The 23,469-nt window shown below is 34.8% G+C and overlaps 1 protein-coding gene across 2 annotated transcripts in view; it reads left to right on the top strand.

Moving 5' to 3' along the window:
• Nucleotides 1-23,469, top strand: part of LOC138691223 (neurotrimin-like) — a 1,545,609-nt gene that overhangs the window by 953,907 nt on the left and 568,233 nt on the right. For both annotated transcript variants that reach the window (XM_069813018.1, XM_069813019.1), the window contains one exon: nt 4,839-5,017. In XM_069813018.1, coding sequence (XP_069669119.1) covers nt 4,839-5,017 — 179 coding nt within the window. The remainder of the gene's footprint in view (nt 1-4,838; nt 5,018-23,469) is intronic.

Genomic DNA, 23,469 nt, shown 5'->3' with positions numbered 1-23,469 from the left:
CCTTATATAATGAGAAGGTATTTGTCACTTCACATTCCCTTCTTTTCAGACTGCTGTACTCATTACTGTTCAAGAAAAATAATATTTCGCACTGCATTATACACAGCTCGGATGCTCTCAGTTATAATCTGACAAACTATGGGGAGTTTATATTAATTTTCCTTTGAAATTATGTAAGCACACTGCACTGGTGTAAGCCAGAAAAGTGGGACGCAGTAATGAAGCTATTCTGACCCTCAAGGTTTTCATCTTACAATAAGCGCAATAAAAGACACGAGCGAGGACAGCAAATGTGGATAAGAAGAAATGCTTTGCAGTTGGGAGCGAGAAAATTTCCAAAGCAGCAAAATGGAGGAACGGAACAGGAGATAGAGAACTCGGACTAATAGTGGATGCAAAGTAAACAGTTCTGAGTTCAATGATGCTAAAATAGATTAATTTATAAAAGGTTGAATATATTGAAGGATAGATGGAAGGGTTAGTGGATGGATGGATGGATGGATTAATGGATGGATGGATGGATGGATGGATGAATGAATGAATGAATGAATGAATGAATGAATGAATGAATGAATGAATGAATGAATGAATGAATGAATAGATAGAAAGTTAGATGGATAAATGAAAAACTGGGTCAGTACAAGAACAGATTGAATACAAGAATGTATGGATTATTGGAATAAAGATGGATGGAAAGGCGGATAAGTATATGGAATTGAATTGAATTGAATTGAATTGAATTGAAAGAGGATAATTTGGAGGACAAATTTAAAAGGTACGCAAAACGCTCCTTGCAAGAGGTTCGGGGCTGTAAGAAACTAAATATGTGAGCTCCAACCTTGTTGGCCACTAGTCTCACTCCGGGTTACGCTGCTCCACTGAAGGAGCTCTAGAAAATTTTGAAGAGGAAAAAACCGAAAATGGACGTAACCTCTTAGGTACCACATACGCGAGGGGACGGAAATGTGATCAAAGTGATCACAGGACGGGACGAGGAAGAAATGGCTGGTGCAAATCTGCACATTGAAATGAACTGTGTCATTTCGCAGTGCAGGAGGAGTCGAGAAGACTCTGTCGTCTGTTGTTCGATGACAAGGCAGGTGAAGACCGCTAGGAGAGACGCCGTGAATTCTGAATCTGCAAATTTAAAGGTTCCCTGTCCTTTCGCATTGCGACTAAATGAGTGATCTCGCAAATTAAATAGGCAATTTATAGGTTCAGAACTAGGGCATTACGTTGTTTGTTAGAAAAGGGGGAATATGGGGAAGGGCTATTGGCCCGTGGCCCATTTCTTTTATGGCTCATCCCGACATTTGTCTTAACGCCTTAGGAAAACCACCTTAGGCAGAATGAGTTGTCTCATATAAGAGACTAGCCAATTTGGCTTTTAGGTAGGGGGTGATTGATTATGTCTTGAGCCTTGTTGAATCGTCTCAAAGTAGAGACCAGCCATTTGGCTTTATGTTGACTCTATTACGAAGAGATAGGCAGGGATAGATGTAATTATTAATTAAATTTAGAAAAATTACCGGGGTCATGGGAATATGAGTGCAGGTCCGTGGCCCATTTCTTTAGGGCTCATCCCCATATTTGTCTTAGCGCCTTAGGAAAACCACGGAAAAGCCTTAGGCAGGATGAGGTGTCTCAGTTTCAGAGACTAGCCAGTTGGCTCTTAGATAGAATGATTCTATGAATCGATGGATATATAGCCAATTGGCTCTATGATAGTTCCATCGATCAACAAGTAGGGATATTGTTAGGGAGTGATTATGGACGGGTTGAACAGAAATATATATGTATGCATTGAAGTCAGAATGGATGGATGAGAGGATGGATGAATACAAGAATGGGTTGGTGTATGTATGAACGAATGGATAGATGGATGAAAGGACAGTAGAATTTAGCCTATATGTTTATAGAGAATGTATAGATTGTTGGCTGGCTGGATGGATGATGGTGAACTAATAGGTTTATGGATAAAAGTACCGGTACTTAGTTTAGTTTAATGGTAGAATTATTCTTATATTTGTTGATGGATAAAATATTCTAAATAAATTATGTATCATTTTAAATTGAAATAATCCATAAATGGATGGCTGGGTGAAAGGATAGCTGAACAGATGAAAGAGAGAGTAGATGGATAAAAATTGTACCAATAGATTTCATGGTGGATTAGTGGATTGATGAATAGATTAGTAGCCGGCTGGGAGGGCTGTGTGTAATCTACCTTTAAGTGACATCTCCATGTGCTCTTACGAGCCGACATTTTTAACTCTTATATCAAGACAGCAGCTATTGAATCTCCCCTAGCTTCGATGCTCCATCTCTGGTGTTGATACAATTTTTGGAAACAGTCCAGAGAAACGTCTTTCTGGATATATTGAAGGACTAGTACAACAGTTCAAACAGACTCCTATCCTAAAGGTAACCTACAGTCACTAAAGTTTTGCTACAGAAACTGTGCACCTCGCTCCATTTCTGTTTAATAATACGGTTGCTTAATTTGTTGCACATTTGCATTACAGTCCGCGTCACCGTTTTTGGCGTGTGAAATAAGTAATGGGAATGTTAAGTGCGAGTGTTTTACATTTGCCGCAGTCAGTCTGACAACTGTGTTTGGCAAATGGCTGATGTGACGTGTATAGCAAGTAGTACCATACTCAGCTGCATTAGCTCACAAACGGGCACTATATATCTACGACACACGCCAAAAACGCTGGCGTCAGCTGTAAAGCTTAGCCACTGTCACTTTGACACACTTTACCCAATTTAACATTTTTATACGACCACTCTCGTCGAAAGCAACAAATAACTTGTCCTCGATGAACTGTAAACTGGGAGCAGTTCTTATGCAGAAAATGAATATTCTGACGTACAGTGCATAGCGCTAACAAATGCCTTTTGGCACACGAAAATACTGCATAGTCAGTAAATCAATTTATCATTCTTAGCATCATCATTATCATCATCATTCATCGAGAACATTAGCAATTGCAATATTGTCGAAGAATAAGCTGTTGGCCGTTCAGATTGCGAGAAAATTCATTTGAGGAGGTCATTTTGGGTGTGCGTGAAAATTTCCCGAGAGGCTCATATCTCGAGACTCCGATACGCTAGCGACCTGATTTTGGTACCAAACGAAAGATCTCGTCTATGTCACAGCTGCACTCATTTTTAGTAAAGAAAATAATTTGGAAATTACACAATAAAAAATATTTAGTGAACACTAATAACAAAGAACAACAAATTGTTACTTTTTGTCTTGCTCCGAAATAAAAATAGGCGAATATTACTAATGTGTGCCCTAAATCTGAATTTAAAATCAAATTTGCACCATCACGTACCATTTTCGTGGGAAAATTAATTGAATTTTTTTTTTTTTAATTTATTTATTTTTAATTTTTCACTGCTACTGATAAAATTACAACATACTAGGGATTCAAAATATTCCTCATAATACTTATTAAATGTGTACTAGATAAAAAAATGATGTAACATAGTTTAAAACACAACAATAAAAAAATTTCATGCATGTAATGAGAAAAATCTCGGAATTTGAACTTACATTTAAAATAATTTTCTGGATGACTTCTATTTATAACTAGACGTGGAACTGTCTTTTACAAGGAACCAACAATAGTCTGCAAGCATGCTGGATGATGATCTTCCTTTATATTGCCTTTCCATTTCAGATATTTCTTGATGTAATCTTTGCCCATGCTCGTCACTTACCGCTCTAAAGTTAGTAGGAAAGAAATAAAAATGAGTATGTAAAAAGTGTATTTTGAGAGAAATATTACACTCCATTTTGTCATATGCATTTGACATGGTTTTCCCAACAAGTTCTATGTAGTTCTCTGCTCTATAATTTCCAAGGAAATTTGAATAAACGTCTTTGAAATTGCGCCTTGCCATTCTTTCTGTAACGGAGAGTTTTTCCTCAAACAAAGAGTCAGCCATAACTTTATGAATTTATGGACCGATGAAAATGCCCTCCTTTAATTTGTCTTCACTCAAACTGGTAAACTTTTCTTTTAAATAGTGAAAACCACACCCATGTGTGTTCATTGCATAGACCTCACTTTGAACTGTTATGAAAATTACTTAATAGAAGGGACCAATATCTGTTTATTTATTATAAGTACAAAATAACATGCCAACAACCTTAAGAAACCGGAAATAAGTCATAAACTCATAAAATGCGTTAGATTTTGTTTTGGTTTATACCCCCAACCCACGCCAGATGTTACCTGGGACAGCTCTCATCGAAAAGTGAAATCATAGTATATCTTAAGAACCTTACGTGATACGAAGAAAAGAGATGCATTTTCGGATTCAGCGTAAATCAAACCATAAGGGACACATTGTTTTAAGTCGTAGCAAAATTCTTGTTGTTCAGTATAATTTAAATTTAGAATTTGCATATAATATTGTTTATTTTGTCTCCATTTATAGATGTAAATTTAAAATTATATATATATATATATATATATATATATATGCTTAGTTCTTTTCTAATCATATCAGAAATGTCATAAAAAGGGTCATGCGTGAAACTTAAATTTTGTAAGAGGAGAAAATATTCATTTTTTTATTTGAATAATTCAAAAACCATTAATCTGATCATACTGAAACTTACAACCAATAATACGTATAGGAAGTGAATTACGTGTACAAAACATGAATCTCTACCTTAAAAATTATTGTACAAATAGAAATTTCACGCATGAAATCTCTCAAATTATTGTGTTTAGCCAGACAGTTATTGGTCATAAATAGATGTTACAAAATTAAGTAATTAACTGAGCTTTACGTTTCTATTCTGTTTCTTGTTACAGGGAGACGTGAGCTTCCGCATCGACACGCAGAGTGGCAGCAGCTGTGGTACTCCAATTTTGAGGAGTTTCAACGTCTCACAGAGCCAAATTTTGACAACAATACTGTCAGTAACATCACGGTACAGCTGGGCGCTACGGCGTTCCTACACTGCCGCGTGCGCAACCTCGGCGAGCGCACGGTGAGTGGAGAAGTGCGTATTAAATGTACTGTACATAGTCCTACTCGCTTCTTGAATGCCAGCAGTACATCTTATTTTGTTATTACTTTGCAAGAAAGATTATAATCTGCAATATCGTCCAATGAACTGCATGTTAATTGAGAAATATTATGATATGCATAGCCTATTATATTATCGAGCACAGAAATCAAGCACAATCTTGTTATGAGGAGACGGTGGTAATATGATACAGTTTTTTCTCATGCTCTAATTTGATAACAAGTTAAAAAAGGGATTTGAGGTGATCCCTTATAGGAATATCATTAATCCTTATGTGTGCAAAGTTATAACATGATTATGTCAAGAAATCAGGTGTTATGTTTTAGAAAGTTCTCTTGCCGCATAGTTGAAGGGTTCATAGCTATAGTGGACCAAGTGCCGTTTATTAAAAACGGAGAAAGAAAGTGTTAAAGTTAAGTGAATACCATAGTTTAATGAAGATTCACATACCATTTAGTTTGAATGTGTATACTTTATATTACTCGCTATATGTTTCCATTGAATTATTGTGACTATTTCGTTTATATGACATCATTCTATTTTCGACCAACGAAGTGTAATGAAATTTTGAATTCCAACCAATCACAGACATTGCTATAATTTTTTGCAGCTAGATTTATCGCTATCAATTTATCGGATGATCGTTCTTTAGTTTACTCAGTGTCACCAACTGTTTCCCCGTAAATCGGTGAGCATGAATCCATTAACTACACTGTTAAACTTTTCTTTGAACTTTACCCATTCATGCAATGAATGCAGTGTTGATATTTAATATTAATTAATATATTTACGCAGTGAAGACGACGTTCAAAACGGCGCACCATGTAGACACAAAATTTTCATGCATCTTAATTGAACGTACGTTTTAAACTTGCTTCTTTCAATATTCTTCCCAGATTGCATGCATACGCGCATGGAAAATTCAACTGTGTAGATGCAGCTTTAGTTCCTTTACACACTACAGCGAGAATGTGTTTGTCGAACTATGGAAAATGCCTTTCTGTAGCACGGAGTGACGGTTGAAATAAGGCATAGTTGACATTGGTTCCGCTCCCACAGGTAACTAACCTAATTTAACCTATCAGATTTGTATTACGTGAATGAAATTAAACAATTAATAGAAAGTCAGATGTTCACATTTATGTAACATCAGCGCTTATCAAACCCAAAGACCTTATTTGAGTATTAGTATTATATACAAGGTCTTTGATCAAACTGCCTTCCGTCTGGCGTAATAAAATTTGTGTTTTAATTACCTGTACAGAGATGATGTAGCAACATATGTCTCGCTGTAGTGTGAATACATAAGCATTGCTAGCTGTTTCCACATATATTAGCCTACATAGTTCATGATGCTTGGTGTAGTGTATAATGTAACGATGAAGTACTAAATAAAATGCGAAATCTTACTTCCACATCTACATCTTATCTTCTAATTCCATTTCCATTGTAGGCTATCTGAAGAACATTACAATCCTTCATTCAGATTTGATAATTGCGTTTTCAGTAATTCATTTAATTAACGTATTAATCAGGTTACTTGCAATTATATTATAAAATGTTTAAATTAAATTATGATTTCAGCAGATAATGAAAATGTATTTCTGTTATAAAAAGAGAAAAGCGCAGTACAGGTAATTAATTTGTTAAAGGAGTATTTCGCTTTTCACAATTGGCATTACTGAATAACATCCAATTTCTTTATTTCCGTAATCGATATTCATGTATTTCAACATCACAATGTCCGAAGTATTCGTAAATATACAATTATTAACATTTTGTGAGCGAATTTGAGGGATATGTTGTTTACATTTTTATTTTATTCACGAAATAGTCTTAATAAATGTCACTCGCTTCGCTCGTGGATTTATAGGGAAATCTCAGACCTCTCGTGACATTACTACAGATAACTTCATTTTAACCCTTGTTTTCTACGGTTTTAGTAAATGGCGCTTCCAGAAAATAAGGTTCCAATATGGAACAGACAAGCTGCCTGCGTAAATTCCAAAAAATGAAGCCTGAAATCACATACAATACTTAAGACTTGGTAACACATTATGCACAGAATTCATATGGAAGTCAATGTCTTGATAGTTATGCCAAAAATATGAAGTTTTCCGTTTTCCATCGGTGAAGGCTCTAGTTTTGTCCTCGGCACCTTTCATGCATGTTTATCAGTACCTTACACACAAATTAGAAGGTTCTAAGACTCTAGTTTTGTCCCGAACATATCTTTTCCTCACACGAGAAGTAATATTGTAATATGGGACAACCCTGTCCCATAATACCACCACTCATACCATAGCATAAAATCTTATTAATTTAATTTACAATGACATTTGATTTCCATGATGTTGGGCATTACAAAACTATCCCCCCTCTTTTTATGATACGCATAAAAAGAATTTCTCTACTTTAATTTGTAACTGCGTAACAGCCCAGAAAAGCATCCTCTGCAAAAACTTTTAATAGTCCTCTCACGCACAACTCTCACTTGATTACTGCATCCCATTGCAGACAAAGACTAACCGAAGTAGAAAATTGCCACTGTACGTAACAGATAGCGCCACTAATTTCAGAAAAACAGCCGTGTCTCAGTTTACAAACGTGTCCCATATTACCACCTTCTCCTCTACTGTTATTTTACAGTTTGTGAGTTAAAAATTGCAACCAAATTCAAGGATGGTTTTACCATTCAGAACGAGATAGAAACTCTTGGCCACGTGTTGGGCTTTTGTCGGAAAGGAGAGTTATTGCGTAACAACAGGCATCATAGAGTCCGTGGAGCCATCGCCTCTCTTCTTCGGAACAAGGGTTGGGAAGTTCATGAAGAGGTCCACTGTATTTCTGAAGACGACTCTCACAGAAGAGCAGATATAATAGCAATAAACAGACAACAAAAGGCTATTATCATAGATCTAACTGTACGCATGAGAGAAATCTAAACCAAGCCCATCAGGTTGATCATGAAAAGAGGGTCATTTATGAACCTTGTATTCCCTACCTTAGTGCCAAGTATAACATCCCTCTCTTCAATTGGTCAGTGACAGGTTTAATTTTTTGTGCTCGGAGTTCTTTACCAAAATTTACATATAATTTTTTAAAACAATTATCAATATCATCTTTTGAAACTAAAAAAATCATCTCACAAATTCTTAAACATTCCCTGCAGATTATACAATTTCATTTATACTACTCAGAAGGCCTTAATTAAGGATATGCTACTTTCAAATAAAATCTTTTATTTATAAGTATAATTTTAAAGTCAACTTCTAAGGTTTTATTTTATATCAGTGGTGCTTAATTATTACATTTTATTTTTATAAAAATACTCATATTTAATTAATTATATTTTTAGTTGCTGTTAATTTCCAGATCCTCGTGGTCATCCTTAATTAAGGCCGGACGATTTATTTCTCTCTCTCTAGTAGCTATATATTATACATTAAAAGGGAGAGATTATGATTTTTCCCAAGGTACATTATTGTAGCCCGAGTGAAAAATTTTGATTCGATCCCGTGGTGTATATACTATTTTTTTCATTGTCGCATTTTGTTTCTCAAATTATTATTAGAGCTATTTTATTGGGAGCGTATTCACAGTTGCAAAGGCAATATCATAACAAAAACGATTCATATGTTTCATTATATTTTCTCTCTACGGAGAAAATGTTACATTTCTCTCTCGATTTTAATAACCTAAAAACCGACATTTACTCCCAGTCGTCGAAAAAATTATTTCATATGCGATTTAGCTCTGTTTCGAAGCTACAGGAAATTCTGTTCAGAAAAATGAATAGCTATAAATCTTTACATATTTAAACACACTCTCCAGTCAGTGTTAGATCATTTCAGATTATCTTCTTGAAAAAGGCATTGTGTACTTCTTCCTTGTACTATGCTTCCACTTGGCTCAATATATATGTGGCTACTTTAATCTGCTGTCTACACAACGTCCATAATTAACACTAAAATAATTATGTTTGTGGATTTGTAACAAACACATAAATAACTGTCGGAGCAACAATTCGGCTGCGAGACTGAAACACTTGGCCACGTACTGGGGTTCTGTAAGAAGGGAGAGCTAATGCGTAACAACAGACACCATCGTGCCCGTACAGCAATTGCCAAACTGCTAAGAAACAGCGGGTGGGAAGTACATGAGGAGATTCATTGTGTGTCTGAAGATGATTCTCATAGAAGGGTGGATATAATTGCCATCAATAGAAGAACCCAGAAAGCGATGGTCTTAGACCCTACGATTTGCTTTGAACGAGACACGAATCAGGGACTGCAGATAAATGATGACAAGCGAGCTAAATATGTACCTTGTCTTCCATACCTCTGTGAAAAATATGGCATTTCGCTTTACAACTGGGATGTTACAGACTTACTATATGGAGCGAGGGTTTGTTTACCAAAATTTGCATGTAATATCCTTAAATCCTTTAAAATTCCCTTTTATGAGGTTCAGAAGATTGTGATGGAAATTCTGAAGGCCTCTCTTCAAATTCTACACTATTATTTATATGTTAACACATAAATTTTTGTTTTAATATACAAATCGAATAATTATTTTACTAGTTTCATTTCCCCTTTATCTTTTGTGTTTGTTAATTTCGGATCCCAGTAGTCAACCTCACTTGAGGACGGATGATTTTAAATAAATCTTAATAGTAGTAATTCAGTTATTTGATTACGTTAACGTATTGAACAATGTTTTCAGGAAATGGGACAAATACGTGGAACTTTAAAAACATATGAATATTAAAGACATGAGAATTCAGAAGTCTGTACGTATTATAGAATGATAATATTTTGGTATATCTTGTGAAAATAAATTTGAAGGCAAATTTGGCTTTATCACAAGCAAAGCTATTATTCTGACATTTATTTATATAGGATAAGTTTACCATTTCCTTCAAGTGCTGCAACCAGCCTCGAAGTATAAGTTATCTCAAGTATTTACATTCTGTATAGCATGACATTTTGAAACAGAACAGTTATCAGGATTAGAAAAAGAGTTTTTCAATAGATCTATATCTGACGTCTCGGTGTCTACAATAATTTTTCATTATATTTTTGTAATCCAGCCGCAGATTTTACCCGAAAAGACCCTATTGTCAACGACGGAATAGTTCTTGTTGACGCAAACAAGATTTCGTCACAATAACATAATAAGTTTCACTGCAATTACAAAGTGAATGCTTTTTATACACAGGTACTTAAATGTTTTTACATATACTGCACCCATCCTCTAACTTAGAATACACTGTAACTTACTATCTTACTTTAATCTTCCTCTTACCTGCTTTGTACGTCACAATACTCCATGACCTCACAAAAGTTATCTTGCGTAAACATATTAATATTTAACTAATATTATTATTATTTATTTGGTTATTTATTTAATTAGTTATTTATTTATTTAGTTATTTAGTTATTAATTTATTTAGTTATTTAGTTATTAATCTATTTAATTATTTATTTATTTAATTATCTATTTATTTATTTACTTATTTAGTTATTTATTTAGTTATATAGTTATTTATTTAGTTATTTCTTTATTTAGATATTTATTCATTTAGTTATTTATTTACTTATTTAGTTATTTATTTATTTAGTTACATACTTATTTAATTACTTATTTATTTAGTTATTTGTTTATGTAGTTATTTATGTATTTATTTGTTTACTTATTTATTTACTTATTTATTTATTTATTTTATTTGTTTATTTATTTATTTACTTACTTATTCACTTATTTACTTACTTACATACTTACTTATTTATTAATTAATTTATTTATTTATCTATTTATTAATTAATTTATTTATCTATTTATTTATTTATTTATCTATTTATTTATTTATTTCCATAGAGAAGTTTATTCTTAAAGCAGCGTATTTCCGGGACATTTTGGCTGGAATCCTGTAATTCAGAAACAGTGTCCATTTACGTGTGTAAATATAGCCCTACTGTTACTTGTGTCACACGCTCTGTTTCACTATACACGTAATTAGACTGCAATTTATTGTTTTCATGGCATTATATATGTAATTCCTAATTAATATGGTACAAAAGTTTACTTTGTATCATGCAAGAATGCACATTGTAATATGAAACCATGTCATATGAAACAACAAGCCGCAATGTGAAAAATAGATGATGTAACAGCAAACAGAAGATAAAAAAAGAAAAGGGAAATACTGTCATATGAATGGTGCTATTATATGAAATAACATAACTGCATACAAGAAACACTGAAATTGTTTAACTTAACCCTAGAAATATCAACCCATAATCTGTAACGTACATTACCAAAGGGGACTTTTAAAATTATTTTATTTTATGTCCATTAATTAAGACTTGAACTGTTACTTATTTGCTGCAATTCAAGAAACATTAGCCTACATACACGACACAGTATTCATATCATAAAATATTATGAGGACTAGAAACGTAGTACTTGGGGAAAAAACTCATTGAGGCTTTGAAATAATTTCCTCAGTGGTGCAAACTTGTCATTCTGGCGGCGTAATTCCCTTGTGTTCTTGTCGTTAAATCTAAGAATTCTTGTTAGTTCAAAGAACCGAGTTCGACTCATTGCTCCGTAATAGATTTGTCGACCTTACAGGAAAGACCACAGATCTTGGATTGGTACAGCCGTGTCGTGGTTTGTGCCATTACCAACAATAAATCATGTAGCAAACAACTGTGTGCTGTGCCTCATTGAAGTAGGCTTTTATTAGATTCATAATACGTGGTGTAAGGAAAAACTGCAGGCCTACTGTTTCCGTCATAGAATTCACTTTCCCCTGTGTACGAAGACCCATTTTTTCACGTACATTTTCTGCACAATGCAAATCTAGCTTTCAGGTATAGCTCTCTGTAAAACTGAGTTGAATAATTTTAAGGGAAAAATTGTTCCGGGGCCGAGTATCGAACCCGGGACCTTAGGCTAAGCGCACCAACGCTCTACCGACTGGTTACCCAGGACGGTTTGTCAGTCCACTTTCAGGTATGTGGATATAAAGGGAAAAATTGAATCCGTGTCTGGTAGAGTTCCTGAGTAGTTCAGTCGGTAGACAATTGGGTGCTTGGACAAAGGTCCCGGGTTCGATACCCAGCCCCGACAATATCCCTTGATATTATTCAAATATTCTGCACAGTTGACGTGAGGATCGTGCTGGAGGTTGTGTAACATATACACGTCTAGATTTTGATGTATAGATTTCTCCACTAACTGACACATTGTGTTTATCCTCATTTTCAACTTCAGAATCAGACAATCCAACTTCTTCGATGTTGTCCTCAACTTCACTTGTTTCTGTATCTGATTCGTCTAAGACAGTTGTCGTCAGCACTCGCTGAAATAGGTAATAGGTAAGGAGTGCTTCGGAATGTCCGCGGGTAAGAGACGCTAGCCCGAGGGTGCACTGTGCTAATGATCGCTGGTCTAAGACATCATTGACTATTTTCTCCATGGAGGTTTCACGAATTGCACACGCCGACATAACTATCTGACTATGTCTATGAGCAGAAAAAATGAGAAAGACAAGTTTTCATAACAAGCAGGAAATTGTAATAAAAACCCGACAGCTGTTAATACAATTGTTGAGAGAAATATTTATTTCAAACGTTCAAACAATAATTGAAAATAAAATATAAATAAAAAAAAATAATTTTCCCACCCTTTCTTTTACCAACGTAAGGCCCATAACAAGTTCGCAATTTTTTTTATTATTTTTTACGGTCCAACTGAAACTACTTTTTTTAAATTTGATTCGAAATACTTAATGAGTTAATAATGAAAAACTAAATCTGTGGACCTTAGAAAATCCCCGTTTGTATTGGTAGGGTTAATATGGAAATAGCACACCATGATTCTAATATATTATATAACACGAGATCCTTTAATTACGATAAAACTACTAAATATCGTATGATCTACTTACTGGAACTCAAGTGTTTATTTCCGACATAGGACAGCTCATAATTTATTGATGGATAAATTTGATTTTGAGCAAGTTTGCCACGTCTACTTCGGGTCATCTATCATTATTTCCTTACAGCTATGTTACCATCTCATCCTCCCTCGGAAACTTATTGAATCTTTAAACACGATGTTAGTAGGCCTATGACGTAGCACAAAATCTAATAATAATAATAATAATAATAATAATAATAATAATAATAATAATAATAATAATAATAATAATAATACTTAAAAAATTATTATGAAATAAGATTCATTTCTATATAGGCCTATATTGCACCCTCTTAACAGATTTGTTATCATTCGATTTATTTATAAAACTGTGAAATGCTGGGTAACTTTCGGTGCTGGACCCCGGACTCACATCACTGGCATTATCACCTTCATTTCATTCAGATGCTAAATAACCTAGATGTTAATACAGCGTCGTAAAATAACCCAATAAAAAAACTGTGAAAAGCCGCGACTGTAGCCCAACCGTTAGCAGCCCGGGTTCGATCACCGACAAGGTCATAACAAAGCAGAAGTTGTAGATGGTTTTTCTCGATTCATTCATTCAAATTTTTCTGCCCAAGAGCAGGTATTTCACAGGAAACCCAGCATTTTCCAATCATGAATCTTTCCTAATTTCCTCCTTCCACTTAGTCCCGCATAGATCCAAACTGTATGTTTTAATGTCGTCTATAATCTGATATCTTTTTCCTCCCAGAACTTTTCTCCCGTTCATCATTCCTTTCAATGCATCTTTCAGTAGGCAATTTCTTCTCAGCTAGTGACCCAGCAAATTTCTTTTTCTCTTTCTAATCAGTTTCGGCATTATTCTTTCTTCACACATTCTTTCTAGCACAGCTTCATATCTTATGCTGTCTGCTAATTTCTTCCGCTCCATTTTTCTTTATATCCACATTTCAAATATTTCTAGTTGTTTCTAGAAGATGCTCCTTTTTCTATCAAAACCTTTGCCATTGTTATCCTCCTTCTGACTTCCTAGCAGCAGTTCATGTTACTACTTACACAGATATATTATTATTATTATTATTATTATTATTATTATTATTATTACGTGAGACGAGAACACGGCGGGTGATTCATGACCCTTGGTTTCCGGCGAGAGCGTAACAATTTCTCTTGCATTTCTACAATACATAACAGTACTAACAATAAACGTTCAATAATTTGGACTTACCGTGCTCACATTAGTTGCTGAAAATGGCCCCCATTTGCCGCCACACACAACTGACATCTTCTGATAAACGAATGAACAACACTCTGAAGTTCCATATCATTGATAGCCTTGATTTCTTCTCGTTATTAGGTACACGTACCAAATAACGCCACATTAACACTTAAGTCACTGTTACTCTGGAAATAAGTTATATACAGGCACAAAAACTATGGAATAGATACTGTAATCTTATCTTTAGAAACCAGCACAATGAAAATGGTGTTATTATATACTGGAGAAGAATTACAACTCAAATAGGAAAACTTTATATACTGGCATTATTAGGAACAGCTTGTCCAATTAACGCCACCTATTTTCCAGTAGCCTATACACTTATACTTATTAATGAATTATTTGTCCTAAGTAACACAAATTGAACTAAGCAACTAAATTTGAATTTCTGTTAATAAAAGATATAAAATCACTCAATACTAATGAAATATTCTTGATCTGAAGCTGAAACACCAGATGGATTAGGAAAATGTGTTTCCCGGTAACTTCTTACCTTCAGAAAAGAGAGGAGGCACAGTAAAAGTCATAAACACAAAAGCATTAACCTTAGTTAAATAGGAGTGTTTCCCCAAAGGTAAAACAAAAAATTAAGAGTTTGATAAGCTATTGAACCAATATCACCGCTATCCACACTCTGAACATTTGTAAGTTGAAAGGTTAGTGTTTTTCCTGATGTTTCCACACTAATCATGTAAATATCTCACACAATATGAATATAACAGCAATGAAAATACTATTAAAACCAGAGGACTATCGTTAAGCAAATGAGTACCGTACGAACATAACCTAAAATTTTATCTGTTGACCTTTAACGCCACGTACTGAGTCTTGAGAACATTATACGCCTGTTTCTCTAACATTTTCAAATGTTATAGGCAGCAAATACTTTCTCTGCATAAACGAATGTTTAAGGATTTCGAAAATATATACTTTAATATAGTTATTATCTGCTCAACATACAAAATAAAATATTGCCTCTTACCTTGATATAAGAACAGCTTTTCACTACCATCACACAACAGCAAAATGGTGGAATATCATGACACTCGTAAATGTCAGCGGACAGCTAGTAACTCATTTCCTCACTACATAGCAAGCGAATGCAGGCTAGAATAGTGCACTACCAAAATCTCGTATTGTTAACAAGAAGTAATAGGGTGGCGTTAAAGATATACATGGCGTTATTTGTCTCAGGAACCTTAGTCTTTCAGGTCATCTATGGAATGACGATTTTTCCTATAAATCCTACCTTTTAGTATTCGCCATAAATAAAAATCACAGAATGTTATATCTGGCTTTCGTGGAGCCCACATATGGTTACTTATTAGTCTCGTACCAAAAATACGCCGTAATTTCCTCATTTACACGCACACGCAATGAGAATTTGTTGGCAAGCATTACCTAAATATACAATAATCACTCAACTTTATACACTTTATACACGTTGTACACTTGAAGAATCAAGAATTTTATAACACGACTTGTGACTAAAGAGAATGTCATATGGTGACAGGATCTATATGCCGCACCTCTAATAGCCTGCGTATCGCAGACCGCGCAGGTAGTGGGCCGCCAGGAACCTGCCTTTTTCTCGCCTCACGTTATAATAATGTACCGCAAGCATTTTAAACTGTCCACTTGTTCCATTGCCTCATTTCAAATTTTCATATTCACTTTCTCTATTTTTTTCCTCGATAATCATGATCTTCGTTCAGTTTGCATTTATCTCCATGTCATACTACTCACAGCTGTCATTTAGCCCCAGTAGCTTATCACTTATATCGTGTCCTTTTCTGTTAACATTACCATGTCATCAGCAAGTCTTACATACTTTATTCTTCTTTCTCCTACTGTCATTCCTCCAGTGTTCTGAAAAGAGTTCTTCACTAATCTTCCAAATAGATTGTGAACAGGGTTGATGATAAAGGACATCCTTGTCTTTCCCTCTCCCTATTTCTCGTCCCTCCGACGTTTGTTCTCCTATCCTGACTTTGACTCGTTGTTTCATATAAAGATAACTTAATAGCGTTCTCTGTTTTCAGTCGATACCAATTTTCTTCAGGATCCCCATAAGTTTATTCTATCCACTCTGTCAAAAGCCGAACCCAGATCCACAAATACTACATACACTTCTTTATTTTTCTGTAGGTATCTTTCACCGACTGTTCGCAACAGTCCAATTGTATTTCTCATAGTTAAAGGGGAGAGGATAATTTGAACAAACATTGGGATTTAAGAAATTCAAATTAATAGTACGTTTAAGTACACAGTTTGTTATATTAAGCAGGTATACTATCATGCAAGCCACCGGCGTGGCTCAGTCGGTTAAGGCGCTTGCCTGCCGGTCCGAAGTTGCGCTCGGGCGCGGGTTCGATCGCCGCTTGGGCTGATTAATGGTTGGATTTTTTCCGAAGTTTTCCCCAACCGTAAGATGAATGTCAGGTAATCTATGGCGAATCCTCAGCCTCGTCTCGCCAAATATCCTCTCGCTATCACCAGTCTCATCGTCGCTAAATAACCTCGTAGTTGATACAGCGTCGTTAAATAACCAACTAAAAAAACTATCAGGCAAACGACTAGAGTTCTAAATTTCCATGTTGTAAATCCGAATTCAAGGTCTTCGAATCAAGCTCAACTTCTAGTGGAAGAAGTGGCTATTCTGACAGCTTTATCGAGTACTTCCGTTTCCCCTACAACCAATTTTCCACAGTTGATTGTTATTCATTTCAACCCTATACATTCTGTAACATGTAGTGGAGTCCGTTCTCGTTTTGTATAAATTTGTTGGTTTTGCGTTAATTGATATTGCGTTATAGAAATAGATAAACTCAATGAACCTTCACTAACAGAAAATATTGAAATTACAAATAAAAACTGGGAGAGGTGTCGGAAAGGACTGATAGGTAGCCCTAATAGAACAAAAACTCTAATAAAGAATATACAAAAAGCTTTGACGCGTGTTTTGCTACTCTCTCTTCGAAACATTAAATTCCTAACACAAAACCATGCGATATTTTCTGGAACGTGATTACAAAAACAATGTGTTCACAACTTCTTTCACAATGGCTGTACACAAATGGAGGAAGGATGTTTTATCTCATGTGAATTATATCACGCCGACATTATGAATTGTGGAATTTGCGTTTCAAACTTTTTCTGTAAAACATTCTGAAATAAATTCCGTTTTAAAGTGGAACAGCATAAATTCAAATTAGACTTTTTCATTATCAATGGAAGGTCACTAAATACTTATGCTGAATACACTGGAAAAATATGAATGGATGTCAACGAGCCTCGCAAACTAATCGAAGGCTCTGACATTAGGCCTATATCCATCCGTCTTTTAACACAACTTTGACTTACCGCTTTAAAATTATAGGGAAGTTGTGACTTTAATAGGAGAATTTTACCAGTTTGACACATTTTAAGTAGAAATATTTTTATACAATATTATGAATAATAACTAAATAGTTACTGTATGAAATGTACACAGGTTGTAACTTTAATAATGACAACTATTTATTTATTACGAATATACAAGTGATACATTCGCGAAACTTCTACAGTCCTTCAGTATAGTAACCAGCATTGTCAACAACTCGTTGCCAGCGATGTGGAAGTCGTAGTATCCCTGTAGCAGCTCCTGTTCTGTTGGTGTTTCTGATGGACCGCCCTACTGCCTGCAGAATATCGGGAACAGTCCGGAATCGAACGTCACGAAGTGCTTCCTTCATCTTCGGGATTGTCATAATCACAGGGGCTTAAGTGCGGTGAATGTGGTGGATGGAAAAGTACTTCCCACCCCCAGCGACAGTAGAAATTAGCTACAGGCTGTGCCGTGTGCGCCGCTGAGTTATCCTGCAAAATAATGGTAGAGTTCTGCGAAACGTGTGGGCGCTTTCTTCGCAACTCTGGTATCAGATTATGCTCAAGAAGTGACGGAAATACTGTGCATTAACATTTAGCCAAGATCGTTGTTCCTGCTTTGTAAACATGGCGGAAAACAATCGACTAGAGCTTTAACTAATAGGAGACTAACTTCTACACTCCACAGCGCATGCGCTGTGAGTCGGACGGAAGAGTCCTTTTAGGAGGGAGGAGGGCAGACATGGACTAACATGTGGTAGAAGTGACAACAATTAACTCCGCCTCGTTTCGTTTTTACAGCAGTGTTGCCACTATTAAAGTTACACCCCCATATAAAGAGAAACTACATACGATTTCCATGGCATGATCTTTTTAATGTCAAACAGTGTCTTATATCTTCATCAATTCTCTGTTTTAACCTATTCATGCACATATTCTTATCATAATTTCGGTTTACGAGAGGGCAGACGGCCATGTTATATATCGTACAAAATTAAGGTTTGAACTAACACCTCGTTAGTTTATTGTTATTATTATTGTAAGGCTCGCAACACCTTCAACTCTGGCTTCGCAATCGACTGGAAGACACACTGGCTGTAACTTTCTCTGAAATATTTCGAAAATTTAATTACGGGAATGTTTCATTAATTAGGTTTCGTGCTGTAACAGTTGGCTTTAAAATGTTAATTAAATATGTCCATTACTAAAGTAATACATAGGGCAGCATTTTCAAGATCTCGTGCATTTTATGATTGGAAAAGTGTTACATTACTATTATTATTATTATTATTATTATTATTATTATTATTATTATTATTATTATTATTATTATTATTATTATTAGAAATGGCTGTTATTATTCGGTTGAGAAGCTTTTATCATCCAGTCTGCTGTCAAAAAATCTGAAAGTTAGAATTTACAAAACAGTTATATTACCGGTTGTTCTTTATGGTTGTGAACCTTGGACTGTCACTTTGAGAGAGGAACATAGATTAAGGGTGTTTGAGAATAAGGTGCTTAGGAAAATATTTGGGGCTAAGAGGGATGAAGTTACAGGAGAATGGAGAAAGTTACACAGCACAGAACTGCACGCATTGTATTCTTCACCTGACATAATTAGGAACATATAATCCAGACGTTTGAGATGAGCAGGGCATGTAGCACGTATGGGCGAATCCAGAAATGCATATAGAGTGTTAGTTGTCAGGCCGGAGGGAAAATACCTTTAGGGAGGCCGAGACGTAGATGGGAAGATAATATTAAAATGGATTTGAGGGAGGTGGGATATGATGATAGAGAATGGATTAATCTTGCTCAGGATAGGTACCAATGACGGGCTTATGTGAGGGCGGCAATGAACCTCCGGGTTCCTTAAAAGCCAGTAAGTAAGTAAGTATTATTATTATTATTATTATTATTATTATTATTATTATTATTATTGTAACTTACAAATGACTTTTAGAGAATCCGGAGGTTCATTGCCGCCTCTACATAAGCTCACCATCGGTCCCTATCCTGAGCAAGATTAATCCAGCCTCTACCATCACATCCCGCCTCCACGAATTCTATTATAATATTATCCTCCCATCTACCTCTTGGCCTCCCAAAGATCTTTTCCCCTCCGGCCTTCCAAGTAACACACTATATGCATTTCTGGATTCGCCCATATGTGCTACATGCCCTGCCCATCTCAAACGTCTGGATTTAATGTTCCTAATTATGTCAGGTGAAGAATACAATACTTACAGCTCTGCGTTGTGTAACTTTCTCCTGTAACTTCATCCCTGTTCATGTATTCTGCGTTTAATTTCTTCGTTACTGTAGTTTATATTTGTTACTGTTGCTCCAAAATATTTGAATTGTTTCATCCTCAAAAGATAAATTTTCAATTTTTACATTTCCATTTCGTACTATGTTCTGGTCACGAGACATAATCATATACTTTGCCTTTTCGGCAATTACTTCCAAACCTATATCTTTACTTACTTTAAGTAAAATTCCCATGTTTTCCCTAATAGTTTGTTAGTTTTCTCCTAACATATTCACGTTATCCACATAGACAAGCACTTGATGTAACCCGTTCAATTCTGAACCCTCTCTGTTATCCTGGACTTTCCTAATGGTATATTCTAGAGCAAAATTAAAAAGTAAAGGTGATAGTGCAATTTCTTGTTTATCCCGCGAGAATTTGAAAAACATCCGATAGAAAGTGGCCTATGCGGACTCTGCTGCACGTTTCACTGATGCACATTTTAATTATAATTAATCGAACGAGATTTTTGGTAATACCAAATTCAATAAGAATAACTTATTATATAAAACTTCTATCATAACTGAGTCATATGCCTTTTTAAAATCTATTACTATTATTTTATAATAACATTTTGAACAGTTCTTAGATAAAAAAATATATATAAATCATCAAAATGAATTAGACCTTCATTAAAAGTTTACATTTGCAAAGTTAGTAACACTATAAGTAATGCAGTTCGTTGTGTATATATTATGTGTCCAGTTTGTGTTATTGCCTACGAACTATTAATGCATTTAATTATGAATGTAAATATATACACTCAACTTTATTTGCACAAGACTGTACATATCTATATGCATATGTAGGTATACGTGTTTTTATCTTTAAGTTTGTTTGCAAACCAATATGTATACATGAATATTAGTAGTGCATGTTCATATGATTAAAATTATGTCCATAACATTTACCTTATTCAGCTTTACAACGTGACAGTTTTCATAATGGGTTCTCCGCCGTGGCTGAAATGCTTGTGTTACTGGCAGTAGATATTTCTATAACTGGTCCGGATTCGATTCTCAGTAGGGAAATAGAAAATTTATCTCTCTCAGATATGAATTCAGTGTGATACTTCTAGTCGTATTTTTTCTTAAACAGTGGTCGTGTACCAGAGTGTTGCATTGGAATTAAATTGCTCGCTTGAACTCTGTCGAGTGTCGCACCCTCGAGTGAGATACGATCGGTCGTAATACGCTCGTAATAAATAGAAGCACAGTACAAGCTCATCACACCAACATGTCTCATCTTGTATGGTAGGCGACAGATAAGATACACATATGTTTGCTCAAACGGTAAAAATAAAGCTTTATTTTCTGCGTTTATGACAAAAGTTTAATGGAACAGTCAATGGAACGTACCAAAACAGGAACATGAAGTTACTGTATAAATAAAATAGTATGAAAAACTTCGATATACAGTTATTATTGCTAATTAATAATTATTCAATATTTGACTTACCACATATATAATATGATAGATCCATACATAGTGTTCCGCCTATATACTGCGACAATGTAGAAACGTTTTACAAAATATTATTGATATAGCAGTAGATTAATAACAATATTAGTACAGAGATAACGTCACAGAAAATATAATAAAACGAATAATCATGCTGCAAATCTGTTACAGACGCAAAGATTGATACACTAATTATTATTACTATTATTATTATTATTATTATTATTATTACTATTATTATTATTACTAGAAAACTTGATACAGTTCTTGCATTATCGTGATTGTGTTCTCCGTTTATAATAATTACATTTACATCCAATAACATCTATCAGATGTTGCAAAAACAAAATCACTCCTGTTTGTGGGGAGAAAAAAAAACATTTACCTACAACATTTATATTACATTTTAAAGCAACTTTTGTAGTTGTACTATGAAGAGGTTAGTTAAACACTGCAAAGTTTTGAAATGATAAACATCTATGATGTTACTACACAGTTCATCACTGTAACAAGAACGAATGCCTAACGCTCGGCTTATACCGTTCGAGGATTTATCGCTCGTGACAATTTTACCCATCATGCATGTGCGTTACCTATCGGATTATGCTCTGAACTACTTGGCGCTCGAGCGAAAACGTCCGATGCAGACCTCTGTCGTGATCCGTGCTGATCATATCACTAAGAAGTTCTCTGTTTGTGGTTATCTGATGTTGGTCTACTGCTCTCAATATGGACAGTAAAATTCTAAAAGCTGAAATCCTTATTTTCATCACAGAATTTTTATATACTTTTTTATAAGTGATTTAAAATGCCGGTGTATTTTAGGCGATTGAACGTATATAGTTTGTTTCATTTTTTTCACTAAGCTTTCCATAAGTACAGAATTGGTTTAGCTGGTAACGCGGATGCGACGTTTTCTCTTTACGTAATAAAATCTGTAGCAAAATCCGCTTACGATTTTCTGATAACAAAACGGAATCGGTATTAAATTAAAATGTAAATTAAGAAACGAACCCTTGGACACAAAAGTGCAAACAAAATGCAAGTAATATCACGCTTGATTATTTTATTTAGATAATCATAAATTACTCTGTAAGCTTTCTCTTTTTCCGTGAAACAATTTCCGCCAGTTCGTGTAATGGTTCATGAAAGGTACTGAATGCAGATGATTTTTATTTCTATACCTGAGTTATTTCTCTATTCCTTTCTCTGTCCTCCCTCTTTGGTGCCTGGGCTCTTTTATTCCCGTCTCTCTTTATCATTGATTCTTGTCTTTCTCATCCCACTTCTCTATTTAATATTAGTTATCTTTCTCACTTTTATCTGCTGGATCTTCCTGCATAGTTATTTCCTTTTCTTCTTATATTTCTCCCTTACTTCATCTTTCTTTACTAATAACATTTATCTCTCCTCCATATCTTTTTTCTCCAGTATCTTTCTATATATCTGCACCGCCTATAAATATACTTTCTACACCAGAGGTCTGCATCGGACGTTTTCGCTCGAGCGCCAAGTAGTTCATAGCATAATCCGATACGTAGCGTACATGCATGATGGGTAAAATTTTCACGAGCGATAAATCCTCGAACGGTATAAGCCGAGTGTTAGACATTCGTTCTTGTTACAGTGATGAACTGTGTAGTAATATCATAGATGTTTATCATTTCAAAACTTTGCAGTGTTTAACTAACCTCTCCATAGTACAACTATAAAACTTGCTTTAAAATGTAATATAAATGTTGTAGGTAAATGTTTTTTTTTCTCCCCACACACAGGAGTGATTTTGTTTTTGCCACATCTGATAGATATTATTGGATGTAAATGTAATTATTATAAACGGAGAACACAATCACGATAATGCAAGAACTGTATCAAGTTTTCTAGTAGAAGTAGGCTTATAGTAATAATAATAATAGTAATAATAATAATAATAATAATAATAATAGTAATAATTAGTATATGAATCTTTGCGTCTGTAACAATTGTGCAGCATGATTATTTGTTTTATTATATTTTCTGTGACGTTATCTTTGTACTAAT

The sequence above is a fragment of the Periplaneta americana genome, chromosome 16 (assembly GCF_040183065.1).
Source record: "Periplaneta americana isolate PAMFEO1 chromosome 16, P.americana_PAMFEO1_priV1, whole genome shotgun sequence".
In the NCBI taxonomy this organism is placed as follows: Eukaryota; Metazoa; Arthropoda; class Insecta; order Blattodea; family Blattidae; genus Periplaneta; species Periplaneta americana.
The sequence above is the reverse complement of the archived record's forward strand: the minus strand, read 5'-3'. Positions and strand labels throughout refer to the sequence as shown.